This window comes from Capsicum annuum, chromosome 3, assembly GCF_002878395.1.
Source record: "Capsicum annuum cultivar UCD-10X-F1 chromosome 3, UCD10Xv1.1, whole genome shotgun sequence".
NCBI lineage: Eukaryota > Viridiplantae > Streptophyta > Magnoliopsida > Solanales > Solanaceae > Capsicum > Capsicum annuum.
In genome coordinates, this window is record NC_061113.1 from 9,148,184 (window position 1) to 9,164,606 (window position 16,423).

General features: G+C 38.6%; 2 protein-coding genes across 9 annotated transcripts; one reads left to right on the top strand and one right to left on the bottom strand.

Annotated features, from left to right (window-relative positions):
- Window positions 1-787: 787 nt before the first annotated feature.
- Window positions 788-9,846, bottom strand: LOC107864247. Of its 7 annotated transcripts, none has more exons than XM_047409016.1 (6): window positions 9,816-9,846; window positions 9,187-9,261; window positions 8,975-9,091; window positions 7,376-7,456; window positions 7,201-7,299; window positions 788-1,657 (listed from the first exon to the last, which is right to left on the bottom strand). In XM_047409016.1, coding segments are annotated over exons 2-6 (582 nt in total). In that variant the 5' UTR covers window positions 9,188-9,261; window positions 9,816-9,846; the 3' UTR covers window positions 788-1,373. The 7 variants fall into 7 exon arrangements, with proteins under 7 accessions (XP_047264972.1, XP_016566068.2, XP_047264970.1 ...); XM_016710582.2 differs by lacking the exon at window positions 9,816-9,846 and adding an exon at window positions 9,722-9,800; XM_047409014.1 differs by lacking the exon at window positions 9,816-9,846 and adding an exon at window positions 9,353-9,789.
- Window positions 9,847-13,106: 3,260 nt separating this feature from the next.
- LOC107864249 (succinate-semialdehyde dehydrogenase, mitochondrial) lies at window positions 13,107-16,349 on the top strand. Of its 2 annotated transcripts, none has more exons than XM_016710585.2 (2): window positions 13,107-13,263; window positions 14,612-16,349. In XM_016710585.2, exon 2 carries the CDS (start codon window positions 14,660-14,662, stop codon window positions 16,220-16,222), a length of 1,563 nt encoding a protein of 520 aa, XP_016566071.2. In that variant the 5' UTR covers window positions 13,107-13,263; window positions 14,612-14,659; the 3' UTR covers window positions 16,223-16,349. The 2 variants fall into 2 exon arrangements, with proteins under 2 accessions (XP_016566071.2, XP_016566072.2); XM_016710586.2 differs by having other exon boundaries at window positions 13,124-13,263; window positions 14,727-16,349.
- Window positions 16,350-16,423: the final 74 nt, after the last annotated feature.

The following is a 16,423-nucleotide window of genomic DNA, read 5'->3' on the forward strand; positions in this document are numbered from 1 at the left end:
ATCATTCCTTGGTCTCCAATGGTTTACAGTAGTAGTTAGTTGCAGTAGACTAGTAATTACCCACTGCAGACTAGCAGTTATTTCAGTAGTTACTCCCTCCGTTTCAAATTACCCGTCCCAAATTGAGATGACAAGACTATTAAGAAAACAATGATTGGTAATGTAACTTTACCATTTTGCCCCTATTAATTGTGTCATATTGTTAGTTCTCATATTGGTGGAGTTATTATATGGCTGATACCAAAGCACTCTTTGCATGGATAATTAGGATTATAAGATTATCAAAGTCTTTGCAACATTTTTCAAGATTTGATAATTCAATACGAGTAACAAAAAGTAATCAATTACAAAGGGTATAATGGAGAAAAAAATTATCTTATCAAATTAGGAAATTTGGGACGGAGGAAGTATCTTTTTGTAGCAATTATTTACATTTTCTATTAGTTATTTCTTTGTAAATTTCAAGCCTCCACCGGCACCTCAGAATTCATCCGAAATCCCATTAACACAAACAAGCTATGCTGCCCTATCAAATTCGACATTCCGGAATAGTATGCAGTTTCTAGGGGTAATTATCTTATTAGTATTGTATTTAACCTCCATGTTTATTCCATGAAAGATGAGAGAGAGTCTTTACGTTTTTGAGTACTTCAAACTCGAGATTGCAGGTTCTCTCTTAACAAACCAACACCATATCCGTAACTATATCCATATCCGGTAACCGTAACACACTTAAGTGCTATTCATTGACGGAGAAAAAGAATTTACACAACCAAATCGCTTATAAGGTAATTACAAGTAAATCTCAACTTCACACATAGCAAACTCCGAAAGAAGTTCAATGACTAGTTGTTATAGTTTCCCTCAGACAAGATAAGTTACATCTGTAAAAACGAATAGTTACATTGATATATTCTGCAACTTAATATCACATTTGCCTGTATAAAGGTACAACAAACATAACATCAGGGACAAGACTCGATAAACCATCAGTCGAAGTCGAATCAACAGAATCAATCGATAAAGGAGCCACGAAAACATGAAAGTTCTGCCACTCACGTTGATGCTAAAGGTCAAACCGATCAAACATACCTTTTCACGGGCAAAGAGAGATCATTGGATGATGATGCTCTTGTAGCTAGACAACGATGTAGTCACGCAGAACATAAGAGGCAAAACACGAGTCTGAAAACGGAGAAGTTTTTGCACAGAGGATGGGTCTTTTCATAAAAACAATCACCTCAACAAGCTTTCTCTTTGAAGAGTTTCGAATTCAGTTATAATTTTGGTCAAGTGGCATAGAGTCACTCCGGAAAACTTTTAGAATTAGTATATGAAGGGCTAGAATTGAGTTGACGGCCAAAATGGACTGCTCACGGTTTTATTTTTGAACGAACAGAATGTTGATCTCCTTCCTGAAGGTGTGTTCTTCGACTTGGATCACCTTTAACAAGCCTTGTTCTTGCTCGAGAATCAAGTTTCCCATCATCCGTCTCTTTTGAGCCCTTATTTCCACTCGTATGACATGAATCTTGAATTGATTTTGGAAAAATTTTGCACTTGATATGATGTCTATTTTGACATGAATTGTGATTCTTCAAGCCTGAAATTACTTCTGCTTTCGTCTTGCTCCTCATGCTTATCATTTGATCATTATCTGTAAACAAAGTTTCCAATCCTTTCAGCAAGAAATACACCATGTAGTGTGTTTTATCTATGTAAAATAAAGACAATTCAAATTCACAATAGACTCTCTATACATGGTCTCATTCCATCATTAATTGATGGTTATTCTACAGTCCAATTGTGAGTAGACGTACTAAACATATAGAACACATGAATGAATTTCAACAATAGCGCAGAATCAATAATAGTTTTTGAAAATGTCTCAGAAACTATTATTGATTCTGCGCTATTGTTGAAATTCGTTCATGTGTTCTATATATTTAGTACGTCGTTCTATATGTTTAGTACGTCAACTCACAACTGGTCTCAGCAGACCGTCTATTGAACGCTCTCTCTCTCCTCCACTAAAGTTAACGTTCACCTAACGGTCGTCTTCTCCGATCGAGTAGCCAGCGCCGGCGCCGGCAAAGGTAAGTTACCCTCTTTGCCTTCCTCCCTCGAGCTCTCTCTCTCTCTCCCTCTCTCTCCACAGCTCTTCCGAGCTACCCCTCTCCCTCCTCCCCCCCTTCTTTGCTTTTTAGTGGCGGATATCACCGGCGGGACTAGGATCGGCTCCGACAACGGTCACCAAAACACAGATCCGATAAAGCACAGTAGACGCTCCAGCGACGGCGAAATTCCGGCGACAACTTTCCGGTAACGCTGTTTTCACCAACCAACTCCGACAACAAAATTGACGGTACCATAAGCACGCAGGATTACCCCGGTGACATCTAAACTTTGATATTTAGATATTTGCACTAGTTAATATTGAGATATTTGCACTACCCGGATTCGGCGAACTGGTTCGACAGTTCGAATGGTTCGACAGACGTTGGTGGTGAAGGCGGCGGAGCCAGAAAATCCAAGTGGGGGTCTCTACCGGATATTGCAACTACTGTCCATATTTGAGCCGGCGACTTTCCGGCGAAGTGATTCCGATGACCCAATTTGCCGAGTTCCAGCACAACAAGCAAGAGCAGATTACATGATATACGTATTTCGGTGACTTCTAACCCTTGAACTTTATTTTATCGCGCGATTTTTCGATATTTTCGTTGCCTGTAATTTGCGTGGGATTTCCTATCTGTTATTTGGATTTCTAGTAGTTGTTGTTCTTAAAATTTGGATATAGTGTGTGCTTTGAGGGTGTCTTTATTGTCTTGCTGTTTTTGAACCTCTTATGTTGCTTCATATTATTTATCGTACTATCTCCTGTATCTTGACTTGCGTGTCTGCAGTAGTATATTCGTGACTTGCACCGCTTGTTATTTGTTTGGCTGTCCTTGGTGCCAGGCCATTAGTGTGCTCTATTTTTCTTACTGTTAGTTTTATCCTTACCTTGGTTTTGTTTTTTCTACCTATTTGAGTTTAGTTTTGTTTCTTGATTATTTCTTCTAATTTGTGTGAGCCTTGTATTTCCTGTTGTTGCTTTGTTACTACCATTGTTTATATTTTCTTATATTTTCTTGTAGTAGTGGCTGTGGGCGTTGATGGTTGGATAGGGTCATGTCCGAAGGGGTTGGGGCAGGGGGCTGTTGTGGGGGCGGGGGAAGAGGAAAGGGCAGGGGTGGGAGGGAAGCCAAGGTTTGGCCTCAGGGGCGGTAAAGGAAGACGTGTTGATAGAGTTGGTAGGCTGAAGGTTGGGTCTTGGAATACAGGGACTCTTCAGGGTAAGTCCATAGAGCTTGTGAAGATTCTTAGAAAGAGGAGGATTAATATTGCGTGTGTTCAAGAGACCAAGTGGGTAGGGTCTAAGGCTAGGGATGTGAATGGTTACAAGCTTTGGTACTCTGGGAGCGAGAGGCGTAGGAATGGAGTTGGCATCTTAGTAGATGAAGAGCTTAGAGGTCAGGTAGTAGAGGTAAAGAGGATCAGCAATAGGTTGATGACTATTAAGTTGGTCATTGGGAGGTTTACTCTGAACGTGTGTAGTGCTTATGCGCCGCAAGTGGGCTTGGATTGGGAGGAGAAAATACGATTTTGGGAGGCTTTGGATGAGGTGGTGAGAGGCGTGCCTAGCTCGGAGAAGATTGTTGTAGCAGGAGATTTCAATGGGCACATCGGGGCGTTACCGGGAGGCTTTGGTGATATGCATGGTGGTTTTGGTTTTGGGGAAAGAAATGGAGAGGAGGCTACTCTATTGGATTTTGCGAGGTCTTTTGGGCTAGTGGTGGTGAACTCGGGCTTCCCGAAGAAGGATGATCACCTGATCACCTTCCGAAGCGCGATAGCCAAGACCCAGATTGACTTTTTGTTGCTTAGGAAAGGGGATAGGGTGTTGTGTAAGGACTGTAAGGTCATCCCAAGTGAGAATCTTTCGACCCAGCATAGGCTCTTGATTATGGATTTGGGTATAAAGAAGGATAGAAAGAAAAGGGGTGAGGAGTGTAGACCTAGAATTAAGTGGGGCTGCTTGACACCAGTGAATGCGTGGGAGATAGGGGAAAAGTTGGCGGGAATGGGGGTGTGGGAATGTAGGGGGATGTGGATAGTATGTGGGATAGGGTGGCTAGGTGCATCAGGGAGAATGCTAGTGAGGTGTTGGGTGTTTCTAGGGGCCGGGCCGGGCCGGGCATCATCGGGGGGATTGATGGTGGAATGAAGAGGTTAAGAAGAAAGTGGAGACCAAGAAAGGGGCGTATAGTAAGTTGGTTGAGAGTAAGGACGAAGAAGAGAAGCGGATAAACAGGAAAGAGTACAAGTTAGCTAGGAAGGAGGCTAAGTTAGCAGTTACGACGGCTAAGACGACAGCATTTAAGAGCTTGTATGCGGGGTTACAGGAGAAAGGAGGGGAAAAAAAGTTGTTTAGACTCACTAAGACTAGGGAGAGAAAGGGTCGTGACCTCGATCAGGTGAAGTGCATTAAGGGGGAGGACGGTACAGTGTTGGTGAAGGACGGCCACATTAAGAATAGATGGCAGTCGTATTTTCATAGGCTCTTGAATGACGAAGGGGATACAGCTATTGGGTTAGGGGAGCTGGAGCACTCAGGGGAGTGTCGGGATTTTAGTTATTGTAGACGTTTTAAGGTAGAGGAGGTTAGAGAGGCTATTTGCAGGATGCAAAGGGGTAGGGCGACGGGGCTTGATGAGATACCTGTGGATTTTTGGAAGTTTTCTGGCGAGGCTAGTTTAAGGTGGTTGACTGAATTGTTTAACGGAATTTTCAAGACGGCGAAAATGCCCGAGGCTTGGAGGTGGAGTACTATGATCCCTCTTTATAAGAACAAGGGTGACATTCAGAGTTGCAATAACTATAGGGGTATTAAGTTATTGAGACACTCTATGAAGATTTAGGAGAGAGTGGTCGAGGTGAGGTTGAGACGGATAGTGTCTATTTCGGAGAACCAGTTTGGATTTATGCCTGGCCGCTCGACAACGGAGACAATTCACCTGGTACGGAGGCTGGTGGAACAGTATAGGGAAAGGAAGAAGGACCTGCACATGGTGTTTATCGACTTGGAGAAGGCATACGACAAAGTCCCTAGGGAGGTGCTTTGGAGATGCTTGGAGGTGAGTGGAGTCCCGGTGGCATATACTAGAACAATTAAGGACATGTATGATGAAGCTAAAACTCAGGTGAGGACGGCGGGAGGAGACTCAGAGCATTTCACTGTCTTGACAGGATTGCATCAAGGATCTACTCTTAGTCCCTTTTTGTTTGCTTTAGTGATGGATGTGTTGATGCGGCGTATTCAAGGAGAGGTGTCTTGGTGTATGCTTTTTGCAGATGATGTAGTTTTGATTGATGAGACTCGAGGGGGGAGGGGGGGGAATGATAAATTAGAGGTGTGGAGACAAACTCTTAAGTCTAAAGGGTTCAGGTTGAGTAGGAGCAAGACAGAGTATTTGGAATGCAAGTTTAATGACGTGAGGCTGGAGAATGAGGTGGTAGTGAAGTTGGAATCACAGGTGGTATGTAAGAGGGATAGTTTCAAGTATCTCGGGGCCGTGATTCAGAGTAACGGTGAGATTGACGAGGAGGTCTCGCACCGTATTGGGGCGGGATGAATGAAGTGGAAGCTAGCTTCGGGGGTGTTGTGTGATAAGAAGCTGCCGCCCAAGCTTAAAGGCAAATTCTACAGGATGGCAGTCCGGCCGGCCATGTTGTATGAAGCGGAGTGTTGGCCAGTTAAGAACTCCCACATTCAAAAAATAAAGGTGGCGGAAATGCAGATGTTGTGTTGGATGTGGGGGCTGACTAGAGGGGATAGAGTTCGGAATGAGACTATCAGGGAGAAGGTTGGTGTGACTCTAGTGGAGAATAAGATGCGGGAAGTCCGACTGAGATGGTTCGGACACGTGATGAGGAGGGGCATGGATGCCCCAGTTCGTAGGTGTGAGAGGCTAGCTTTGGATGGTTTTAGGCGGGGTAGGGGTAGGCCGAAGAACTACGGGGGAGAGGTGATTAGGCGGGACATAGAGCAGTTACAGCTCACTGAGGACGTGACCTTAGATAGGAAGATCTGGAAGACGCGAATTAGGGCAGAAGGCTAGGGTCAGTTTGGGTCGCTAGTGTAGGAAATTACTTGGTGGGAGTATTATTCTTGTTATGATACCTTGTTTCATGCTTTATTACGAGTCTGTTTACTTTTCTCTGTTTACTATTACTTGTGGGTGTCGTATTTATGTTATGCCATCTTGTTCCATGCTTTACTATGAATTTGTTTAGTATTCCGTGTCTCGAGCCGGGGGTCTATCGGAAACAGCCTTTCTACTTCTTTAGAGGTAGAGGTATGGACTGCGTACATCTTACCCTCCCCAGACCTCACTATGTGGGAATACACTGGGTTTGTTGTTGTTGTTGAAAATGTCTCAGCAATACTCCTATTTCTCATTTAAGAAATTTTTTAGATGAGTTGGTATGTCCATTTCTGATGCAAGAAGAATTCAGACCCATTGTGTTCCATCAAATTCAGCAAATTTTCCTTGATGTTTCACTGACGGCCAATGCCTATATGTTGACTATGTGCACGGACCTTATTTATTTGAATAGCAAAAGTATATATCCCATGCCTGATGCACTGAGGCAAACTGAACAAAGGTATCGTTTGTCATGACCAGGACTTTCTGCCCCTTATTTACTCTGATTTATCCATTTGGGATATGTGGAGTGACGAGATAGCCAAAAAGGTATGGTATCATTATCAGCAAGAACTCGAGCATACTAACTCACGAATCACAAATGAAGATGAAGCTATTCCACAAACCTATGACGGGTTTCCTTCTCTTATAGACTTATACACAGCTATTCTTACCGTCCCCAAAATACCACGTTCAAATTTAAAATCAGAAAAAAGCTGTTCAAATCCATAAGAACGGAGCAGGTAGGATTTGTGTAATAAAATCCACAATGAGCACGTAAAACTTTACGTAAATGTTATGCCACAAATTCATTGTTCATCAAGTGTATTTTCAGGGTTTATCACACTTGTTCATGTAATAAATACGGTTGTGCCAGGCCAAGTAGCATGTAGAAGCTCAAGTTCGGATTACCCCAACAAGGAGTTAATTCTACAACGCAAAGTATTACCCGGGCTTGATAAGACTGCACGTGGTCGTGGGACTGAAGAGGCTCTTGCATTAGTTTTGGTTCCACCAAAAATATTTTGGTTATTATCCTTGCTTCTCCCTGCCAATCAACAGAGTGAATGTCAATCCACTTTCAAAGTAAGAGGTAACAAAAAGTTGTTAAAGAAGTATCTAACCTCTCGACGATGGAAGTCCATGTCTGTCTGGGCTTAAAATACATGCTCGGGGAATCCTCACAACTGATGTAGGAGAATCATCTTTATAGACCATCAGAAAAAAGCAACGAGAAAAACAAAAGCAACGAATTGGTTAGACACTGTCAGAGCTTAAAGGAAATAAAGTAATGGACACGGATGGGCAATGATGTATTGATGGATTCAGTTATTGTTCGATGTTAACATGCAAACTCCCACTTTTGCTTAAATCCAACCATCTATAATGCGCGTCAGGGTTACGAAAATATTATACTGTGAACAAAACCAACAAACAGAAGCCTTCAACAAGTATTATGCACGACAACAAAATGTGATAAGTTACAAGTACAGGGATTTGGAGACTTAAAAAGAACAGCCTCATAGTCACGCGATAGAAAATGGATATGCAACCTGGTTGATCAACCATAGAAAGCTGCACTATTAGTGGTAAGCCTAAAGGCTGAACCTTTTGAACACGATCCTTAAACACATAAAGGTACAGGAAGGAATTCTAATCAAGCAGCATTAGGATTCAGCTCAAAATAGATGAGCTCAAGGATCAGAATACACAAAATGGAAATGCCCTGAGCCTCTACTTCTAGAATTATTTACGAGTAGAATACTATTTCGTGCATTATTCCTTTTGCTCGCATCAGAATATTACAATAAAATTGACAGATAAAATGTTTCCTGTTTCAAAATAGCAGGAGGATAAGCAAAAGAACAATATCAATATAACTAAGTGAACTAGAACAAGTTTGATGAATTGTATAAAAAACAATCTTTACATCATTTTAAGAAATAAAAAGCAAGTCAAAACAATCCCATCGTGTTGAAATCCATTTACAAGGAAAAATTTAAAACCTGATACAATCCTTTACATTCATATCAAACCAACAATACCTAAATTCCAAACTAGATGAGGTTGCCTATATAGTCGTCTACATCCATTACACTTATTACATCCCATTATTGACGAATAATTTGTCATTCAAGGGAAATTAAGTTTTCTATATCATTAGAGGTTCTCAAAACCTCACGTTGTCCCTATAATGACATAAAAGTCTAACTAGCAAAAAATTCTATCATCCAGAAGGATAGTTTTTAGGCCAAAACCATAGGAAGATATGATTCTGATTCTGATCCCTCATCTACAAAAAGAATTTTGGTTCCCTTAAAGAGAAACAACAACAACAACATTAACATAAAATAGGGCAGTCCGGTGCACTAAAGTTTCCGCTATGCACGGGACCTGAGGAAGGCCTGGACCACAAGGGTCTGCATTTCTGCAAGAGACTGTTACTGGTGACCTCCTAGTCACACGGCAGCAACTTTATTGGTTACGCCAAGGCTGTAAATACTCCCCTTCAACAACAACAACAACAACAACAACATAGCCTTACCCCTACCTTGTGAAGGTTAGAGAGGTTGTTTCCAATAGACAGTTCGCCTACAGAGCAAGTGAAAATGTTTGATCACAAGAAACAGGATAATAAATAATTAACCAAAACACCAAGTTATAAAAGCAAATAAAAAACATCATATAAGAACATAACATGAGATTCACAGACAAAAGTGTACCTGAAGAAGAGAAGTTACTTATGGAAAGGGATTCAAAAGCCTTCAAAGATGGCAAAGACTCATAACCATACTGATCATCTTCTTCTTTCTGTTGCCTCACCTTAACCCTTGGATACACTTACAAAATTCCCAAAAAAAAACATTTCAGCAAAGAAACCATAGAAGCAAATTCATAATCAAATATGTACATCTGAACCAGAATTGACACCTACTTGAATTTGACTTGCAAAAGCTTCCAAATTTGACAAGGAAAATGAATACCAAGAGTCAACCTGCTATCTCTGCACCTGAAAAATGAAAACCCCATATAAGCAAATAAGATCAAAACAGCGAAGTCATGATCATATTCAAAAAGAAAATCAAGAATTCATAATAAACCAAAACCCAAAAACCCCGCTTGATATTTGACTTTGTATATGTTTCAGAACTTGACAAATAACTCAAAAACTCTCCTGCTCCTTATTTAGTTGGAAATTTTTGGGTTAAAAAGGTGAAATCTTTGTAATGAAAAGTGACCAAAAGACAGGAGAAGCATGTGGTAACCTGTGAATATTCAACTAAGCACTATGAATGATTCTTAAAAATGGAAACAAATCTTTAAAATAGATCAAAAAACATATTCTTTTATAATCCTATGGTTCTAGTCAACTTCCGTATACTTTAATGAAATTCACTACTATTTATTAACTCGCACTAAAACATATACATAACTCTATAACTAAAAATATTATAGATGCCAAAAATTACTTAATATTTTTTCATGTATGCTGAAATTTAAATCTGGAACCAAGTTTCCTTTTTTCTAAAAAAAAAAAAAAAAGAGTCTGTGTGGGGCTTATACTTTGTATTATGCTTGTTTGTTATGAGAGGTCAGAGGGGAAAGTTGGGGCCACAGAAGGATACTATTTGAAGGCTTTTTTTTTTTATTAAAAAAATCATCTCCAACCAACGATATATATTTATATTTTGTCCATAAGATTAAAACAAATTAAAAAATCATCCGATATTTTTTTGATCATTACAAAAATTTAAACTTGAGAGCTAGATTATTTTAAAAAAATATTTTGTGTTGGGTTGGGTTTATACCATGTATTAGGATTGTTTGTAATGAGAGGTCAAAGGGGCAAATTGGGGACTGTTTGAACGCACTTCTGATAATGATGGTGTTCAAGTCAATTTTATATGCCTCAATTAAATTTTCGAGACACTCGTCACCTCCTACTAGCAACAAATATTTGAAAAGAATTACCTGATTTTCTATTTATGTTTACGAGAATTTAAACTTGAGAGGTAGATTATATAAAAAAAGATTTTGTGTGGAGTTTATAGTTATATTATGTTTGTTTATTATTAGAGGTCAAAGGGGCAAATTGTTATTTGAAGGAATCTGATGCCTTTGACAAGCATGTAATGGAGGAAAGGTGGTCAAATAATGTTGGGTTACTTCCAAGTTTCAATTTTCAGTTTCCTTTTTGTGTATGTCTCTATATTTTTGGGTTCTTTACGCAATGGAACGTGCCAAGTAGTGATAAAATAAGTAGGACCAAGTAAAGTGCATCGAGAATAAGAATAATCAAGGGTTAGTAGGACCAAGTAAAGTGCATCGAGAATAAGAATAACCAAGGGTTAGTAAAAGAGGTAAATTAGATTGAATATTGACAAATATATTTTCATAAGTTTTTGAATGAAGCGAATGGAAAATGTAGACCGTAGAGATTTTAGATATTGTAGGTGCATAAAATTTGCGGAAATTGATTAGTTTGTAAATCAAGAGGAAAGACAAGTACGAAATGGATGATTGGGTTATTTAGAGCTTCATTTGATATAATAATGAGGAATAATTAATTTTGAAATTATTACAGGACGAGCTTATTTCATATTTGATTGAAATAAAATATATGAGATAATTTATTCGGAGATTAGTTATTTCGAAATTATGGTGCTATTTTTATTCCACCTTGAGGGTGGCATAGCTAATTCTGGAATAATTAATTTCGGGATAACTTGTTTCCCAACCAAACGACCCTTTTTGTGTTGTATTTAGTAGGTGTTTGCCCATGAAAATCAATACTCTTAGGAGTTGAAATCGAAGTTGGAGTTTGGAGTTGTGTTCGGACATGATTATAAATTACAGTTGTTTTTAACTTTTGTGAGATAAGTGAGAGTGAAAAAAGTGAATTCACTTGTTTTCACTTTTTTCAAAGACAATTTCAAATTGTATTTGGAATTCTTATGTACAATTTTTACTAAAGTAAAATAATTTCTCGAAAAACATGAAAAATTCTCATGGGCAAACACCTTAGTTGATTTAAATGCCGGAAGATTGGAAGTGAGATTAAAATGACAACAATTATAAGAGTATCAAGCTATTAAGTTATACTATGAAAATTTGGGAGAGAACGAACGTGATAAGGACGAGGAAGAATGTGTCTTTCTTCAGGAACCAATACAGATTCATATTAGGTGATCAACTTCAAAAGTCATTCATCTTATAGGAAGATTATTGGAACAATATAGGGACAATAACAGATACTCACACATGTTGCACATTGATTTTAAAAAAAAGATGTACATTTTATATTAGACCATTTGTAGTCTAAAGATGTACTTATGGCTTACATTACAATAATTGAAGATATGTACGATAGAATCAAGACCCTAAACAGGACAATGGAAGGTGATCTAGTATACTTTTCGATCATGATGAGGCTGCACCAGAAGTCAGCTCTTAGCTTATTTTAATTTGTCTCAATAATGAATGAATTGACTAACATATTCAAGGAAGGTGTCATGGTGCATATTATTCGCAAATAACATAATTTTGATGAACGACATGCATAATGAAATTAATAATAGATTAGAAGTTTGAAGATATTTGATCAGGTGTAGAAAGCTTTCACGTTTAATATTTTAGATATTAAACTCGAAATAACATGACACTGCAAATATACTTTTTTAAACCATTCTCTCATCATATAAACAAAATAGACTCCCCCCACCAAACTTGACTATTGTTATTCAAACCATACTTAAATCTTATGTTGGTTTTACAAACAACTCCGCCCCCCGCCCCCCGCCCCACCCAATTCCGAATAAGACGTTTTACATATTGTCACGTAGAATTTTTTTGTAATGATATTTATTTTTTTCCAGTTATAAAATTTAACAAAAATACCTATCATTTGAATAGATTCTCCTAAGGTGATTAAAATTATCCGATTTCAACTCGTAACCTGACCCAACCCACAAAACTAAATATGCTCATACCAAACCCCAAATATGAACACCTCAACTCATTATGTACATGTATAAGCAAACTATTGGTTGAACGAATTCATCAAAGGATTTCTAAATTTATTATTTTTTAATTTTTAAAAATATTTTAAAATTAAAAAAATTAAAAAAAAATTGAGTGTCCTTTTTAAATTTTTTAAAATTATTTTAATATAAAATTGACTAAAAATTGATCTCCACTCGCACCTTAGGCGAGTGCCTTCACGCTCTTCGTCCTACTCAGCAATTTCAATGCCACGTAGGCTCAGTCAACGGTCAAAGGATGCAAAATATAACTTTTTAATGGATTCAGGGTCCAGAAGGTCATTTTGCCTTATTTTTTTTCAGTTATAAAATTTAACAAAAATACCAAACATTTGAATAGATTTTTCTAAAGTGATTAAAATTATCGGATTTCAACTTGTACCCACAAAACTATATATGCTCATACCAAAACCCAAATATGAACACCTCAACTCATTATGTACATGTATAAACAAACTATTGGTTGAATGAATGACATTCATCAAAACTCAAAAGATTAATGACTCAATTGGTATATTTATGACTCAATTGGTTTGAATCGTGAGTACTCATATGGAAGATTTGGGATCGATTTCATCTCAATACCTTCTAAATCGAGTTTGTCGCATGGAATTTGCCTAATGCGATTTACATCTTTTACGTTATTTGTAGGTGTTATTACACAATTGACAATTACTCAGTACGTACAAAGTGCTCACCCAAAAAATAGAAGCTATGATACAGATTATAGCCATGGTGGGTTATCCTCGTTAAAAAAAAAGAAAAGAAAAGCATATTTATAACAAATTTCAAATAATTTATACGTCTATATACTACTACATGATAAGGATAATATATAGTTGTGCTGACGCATTAAAAATTAATTAATGTATTTAGGTACTATCTCATCTAGGTTTCCATCACACTCTCTTTCTCTCTCTTCACTCTCTCATCTGTGGTAGATCTCCCAATTCTCCAACCTCATATAAAAGGTCAGTAGTTTCTATTCTTAATTTTTCCTAATTGTCATTTAGATTAATTAGTGGAAGTTTGATTTACGTTTACATCAATTAATCAGCTGTTGTAATGCTATTTTTTAATAAAAAACAAAATTGGCCTAATTATGCCCTATTTTTGTGTTAAAGAAACGCATATTAAACTAACAGTTTTCATTTCTTTGTCATAATAAGGTGGAATAAGTGAATCTTCACTATTGTGAAAATGGGTTTTTTCTTTGTTTTTGATAACTTGAGTGCACCTCGACTAATTCCATGTGATACCTATTTGCCTGCATCTCGACTAATTCCACTTGTTCCACGTGATACCGATTTGCGTGCACCTCAACTAATTCCACTTGTTCCACGTGATACCTATTTGCATGCACCTAGACTAATTCCACATGTTCCACGTGATACCTATTTCCGTGCACCTCGACTTGTTCCACGTGATACCTGTTAGCTCCCATCAGCAACATGTGTTAGGTAACTCTATCCACCAAGGCTATTACAGATGAGAATAAATCAGGAATAAGGTCGTGGGTTCTAGCAGTAGAAACAACTTTTTGCAGAAATGCAGCGCAAGGCTGCATACAATAGACCCTTTTAGTACGACCTTCTTTGGACCTTGGACATAGCGAGAGCTAAAAGTGCACTGGGTTGCTCTTATTTTAGGTGATTTATGGGTTAATTTCGAACTTAACTTGGTGCCAGAAATTTGACTTTTCGATGAGTTAATCTAGATGGTTATCATTCAGTAGTAGGAGGAAAAACTTATGCTAAAGATAGAAAAATTGGAAGTATATGCTTTATATGAACAAATATCTATGTCTGCTGACAAGCCGACAAAGCACAAAGAGTAATTGATCAAATTCGAGGACGTTCCTATGAGGAAACACTTATGATACTAGAACTCATGTCCGTATTTTCTGAGAAACTAAAATATAGTTTAGTGAATTTAATGATACAAGAAATAGTTGTGATTTTATTGATATATAATGTGTAAAGTTTAGTGATCATGTATGAAGTTAACTCCGGTAATTTTCTTGGGAACTTACATATGATGGCTGTATTCTTTGGTTTTCTTGATTGGTCTGGGAGCTGGATTTGTGTATGTTAATGGATATTTTAATTGGAACCTGATGAATATTAATCTCCGTCTCTCTTTTGTTGGCTTATTGTTTTGTTTTGAAAAAGAAATGCATAAAAGTGAGACGAGTGATATAAATTTGTTACAACTTAAAAAATCGCGAAACAATAACTTAGAGACATTACACTCCCTCTTCCCAACTTATCTTTGCCTTTTACACACTTTTGGAGTGATGCCCGTTTAATTTTTTCTCAGTTTATTCATTTGGATGCTTGAAGTTGGAATTTGAGTGCGTTGTTGCAAATGATTCGTGGGCGTACCAGAATGGCACTTTCTGTTGGTGCAATGTTATATCGTTCCTCACTTTCAGGTCCTGTGCGTCTGATGGCGACAGACACACAAAGTGTTGCTGCTAAGCTGAACAGCTCTGGATTGTTGCGGAGTCAGGCTCTTATTGGAGGGAAATGGGTTGATTCGTATGATGGGAAGACTATAAAGGTCCACAATCCTGCAACAGGGGAGGTAATAACAAATGTACCATGCATGGGTGGGAGGGAGACGAATGACGCAATTTCGTCTGCATATGGTGCATTTAGTTCTTGGAGCAAACTTACTGCTGCCGAAAGGAGCAAATTATTGAGGAAGTGGTATGATTTGATAATGGCTCACAAAGAAGAACTCGGACAGCTTATGACATTAGAGCAAGGGAAACCTCTAAAAGAGGCCATCGGTGAAGTTAGTTATGGGGCTGGTTTTATTGAGTTCTCCGCTGAAGAGGGTAAACGTATATATGGTGACATTATTCCATCACCATTAGCAGATAGACGATTGTTTGTTTTAAAGCAACCGGTTGGTGTTGTTGGTGCAATTACGCCGTGGAATTTTCCCTTGGCTATGATTACCCGAAAGGTTGGCCCTGCACTTGCTTGTGGTTGTACAGTGGTGATAAAACCTTCTGAGCTCACACCCTTGACTGCTTTAGCAGCAGCTGAACTCTCCCTTCAAGCTGGAATACCACCGGGTGTGGTTAATGTCGTTATGGGAAATGCACCTGATATTGGAGACGCACTGCTTGCAAGCCCACAGGTAAGAAAGATTACGTTCACAGGTTCAACCAAGGTTGGGAAAAAGTTGATGGAAGGTGCTGCTGCCACCGTTAAGAAGGTATCCCTTGAGCTAGGCGGTAATGCACCTTGCATCATCTTTGATGACGCAGACATTGAAGTGGCTGTGAAAGGAGCTCTGGCGACAAAGTTCCGTAACACTGGACAAACATGTGTATGTGCCAATAGAATACTTGTGCAAGAAGGGATATATGAAAAATTTGCAAATGCTTTTGCAAAAGCTGTCCAAGGCATGAAAGTTGGAGATGGTTTCACTGAAGGCGTGGAGCAAGGCCCTTTAATTAATGAAGCAGCGGTACAGAAGGTTGAATCTTTCGTAGAGGAAGCTACTTCGAAGGGAGCCAAAGTTCTTATTGGGGGAAAGAGACATAGCCTTGGCATGACTTTCTACGAGCCTACCATCGTAACTGGAGTTAATAGCGAGATGCTGTTGGCGAGGGAGGAAGTATTTGGGCCAGTTGCCCCTCTTTTGAAGTTCAAAACAGACGAAGAAGCAATCCATATGGCTAATGACACCAATGCAGGTTTAGCTGCTTATATATTCTCAACAAATATTAAAAGAGCTTGGCGTGTCACTGAAGCTCTTGAATATGGAATCGTTGGAGTTAATGAAGGACTCGTTTCAACTGAGGTAGCTCCGTTTGGGGGTGTGAAACAATCAGGTCTTGGCCGTGAAGGTTCTAAATACGGTATGGATGAATATTTAGAGATGAAATATGTGTGCTTGGGTAGTATGAACTAAATCACCAATGTAAATAAATTCTCACTAATAAGGGACACAAATGGTGTCAGTTTTAGTTTTGGGTGAACACATTTCGAGTGTCTTTGGTTCGCCTTGTTCATTGCAATAGCTCTGCTCTTTCCTGTTATCATTTCCTTTCTGTTTTCGCTCTTCTTGGTCGACTTTTATATATTGTAAGCTGAAGGGAAGGTGAATGAAGAA

Coding starts and splice junctions, on each gene's coding strand:
- LOC107864247 (XM_047409016.1), bottom strand. Junction 7,457..8,974: donor AAGTAACTTCTCTTCTTCAG/GTACACTTTTGT, acceptor TGGTCTATAAAG/ATGATTCTCCTACATCAGTT. Junction 1,658..7,200: donor TGCAGTCTTATCAAGCCCGG/GTAATACTTTGC, acceptor CTTTGTTTACAG/ATAATGATCAAATGATAAGC.
- LOC107864249 (XM_016710585.2), top strand. CDS start 14,660: ATGATTCGTGGGCGTACCAGAATGGCACTTTCTGTTGGTGCAATGTTA.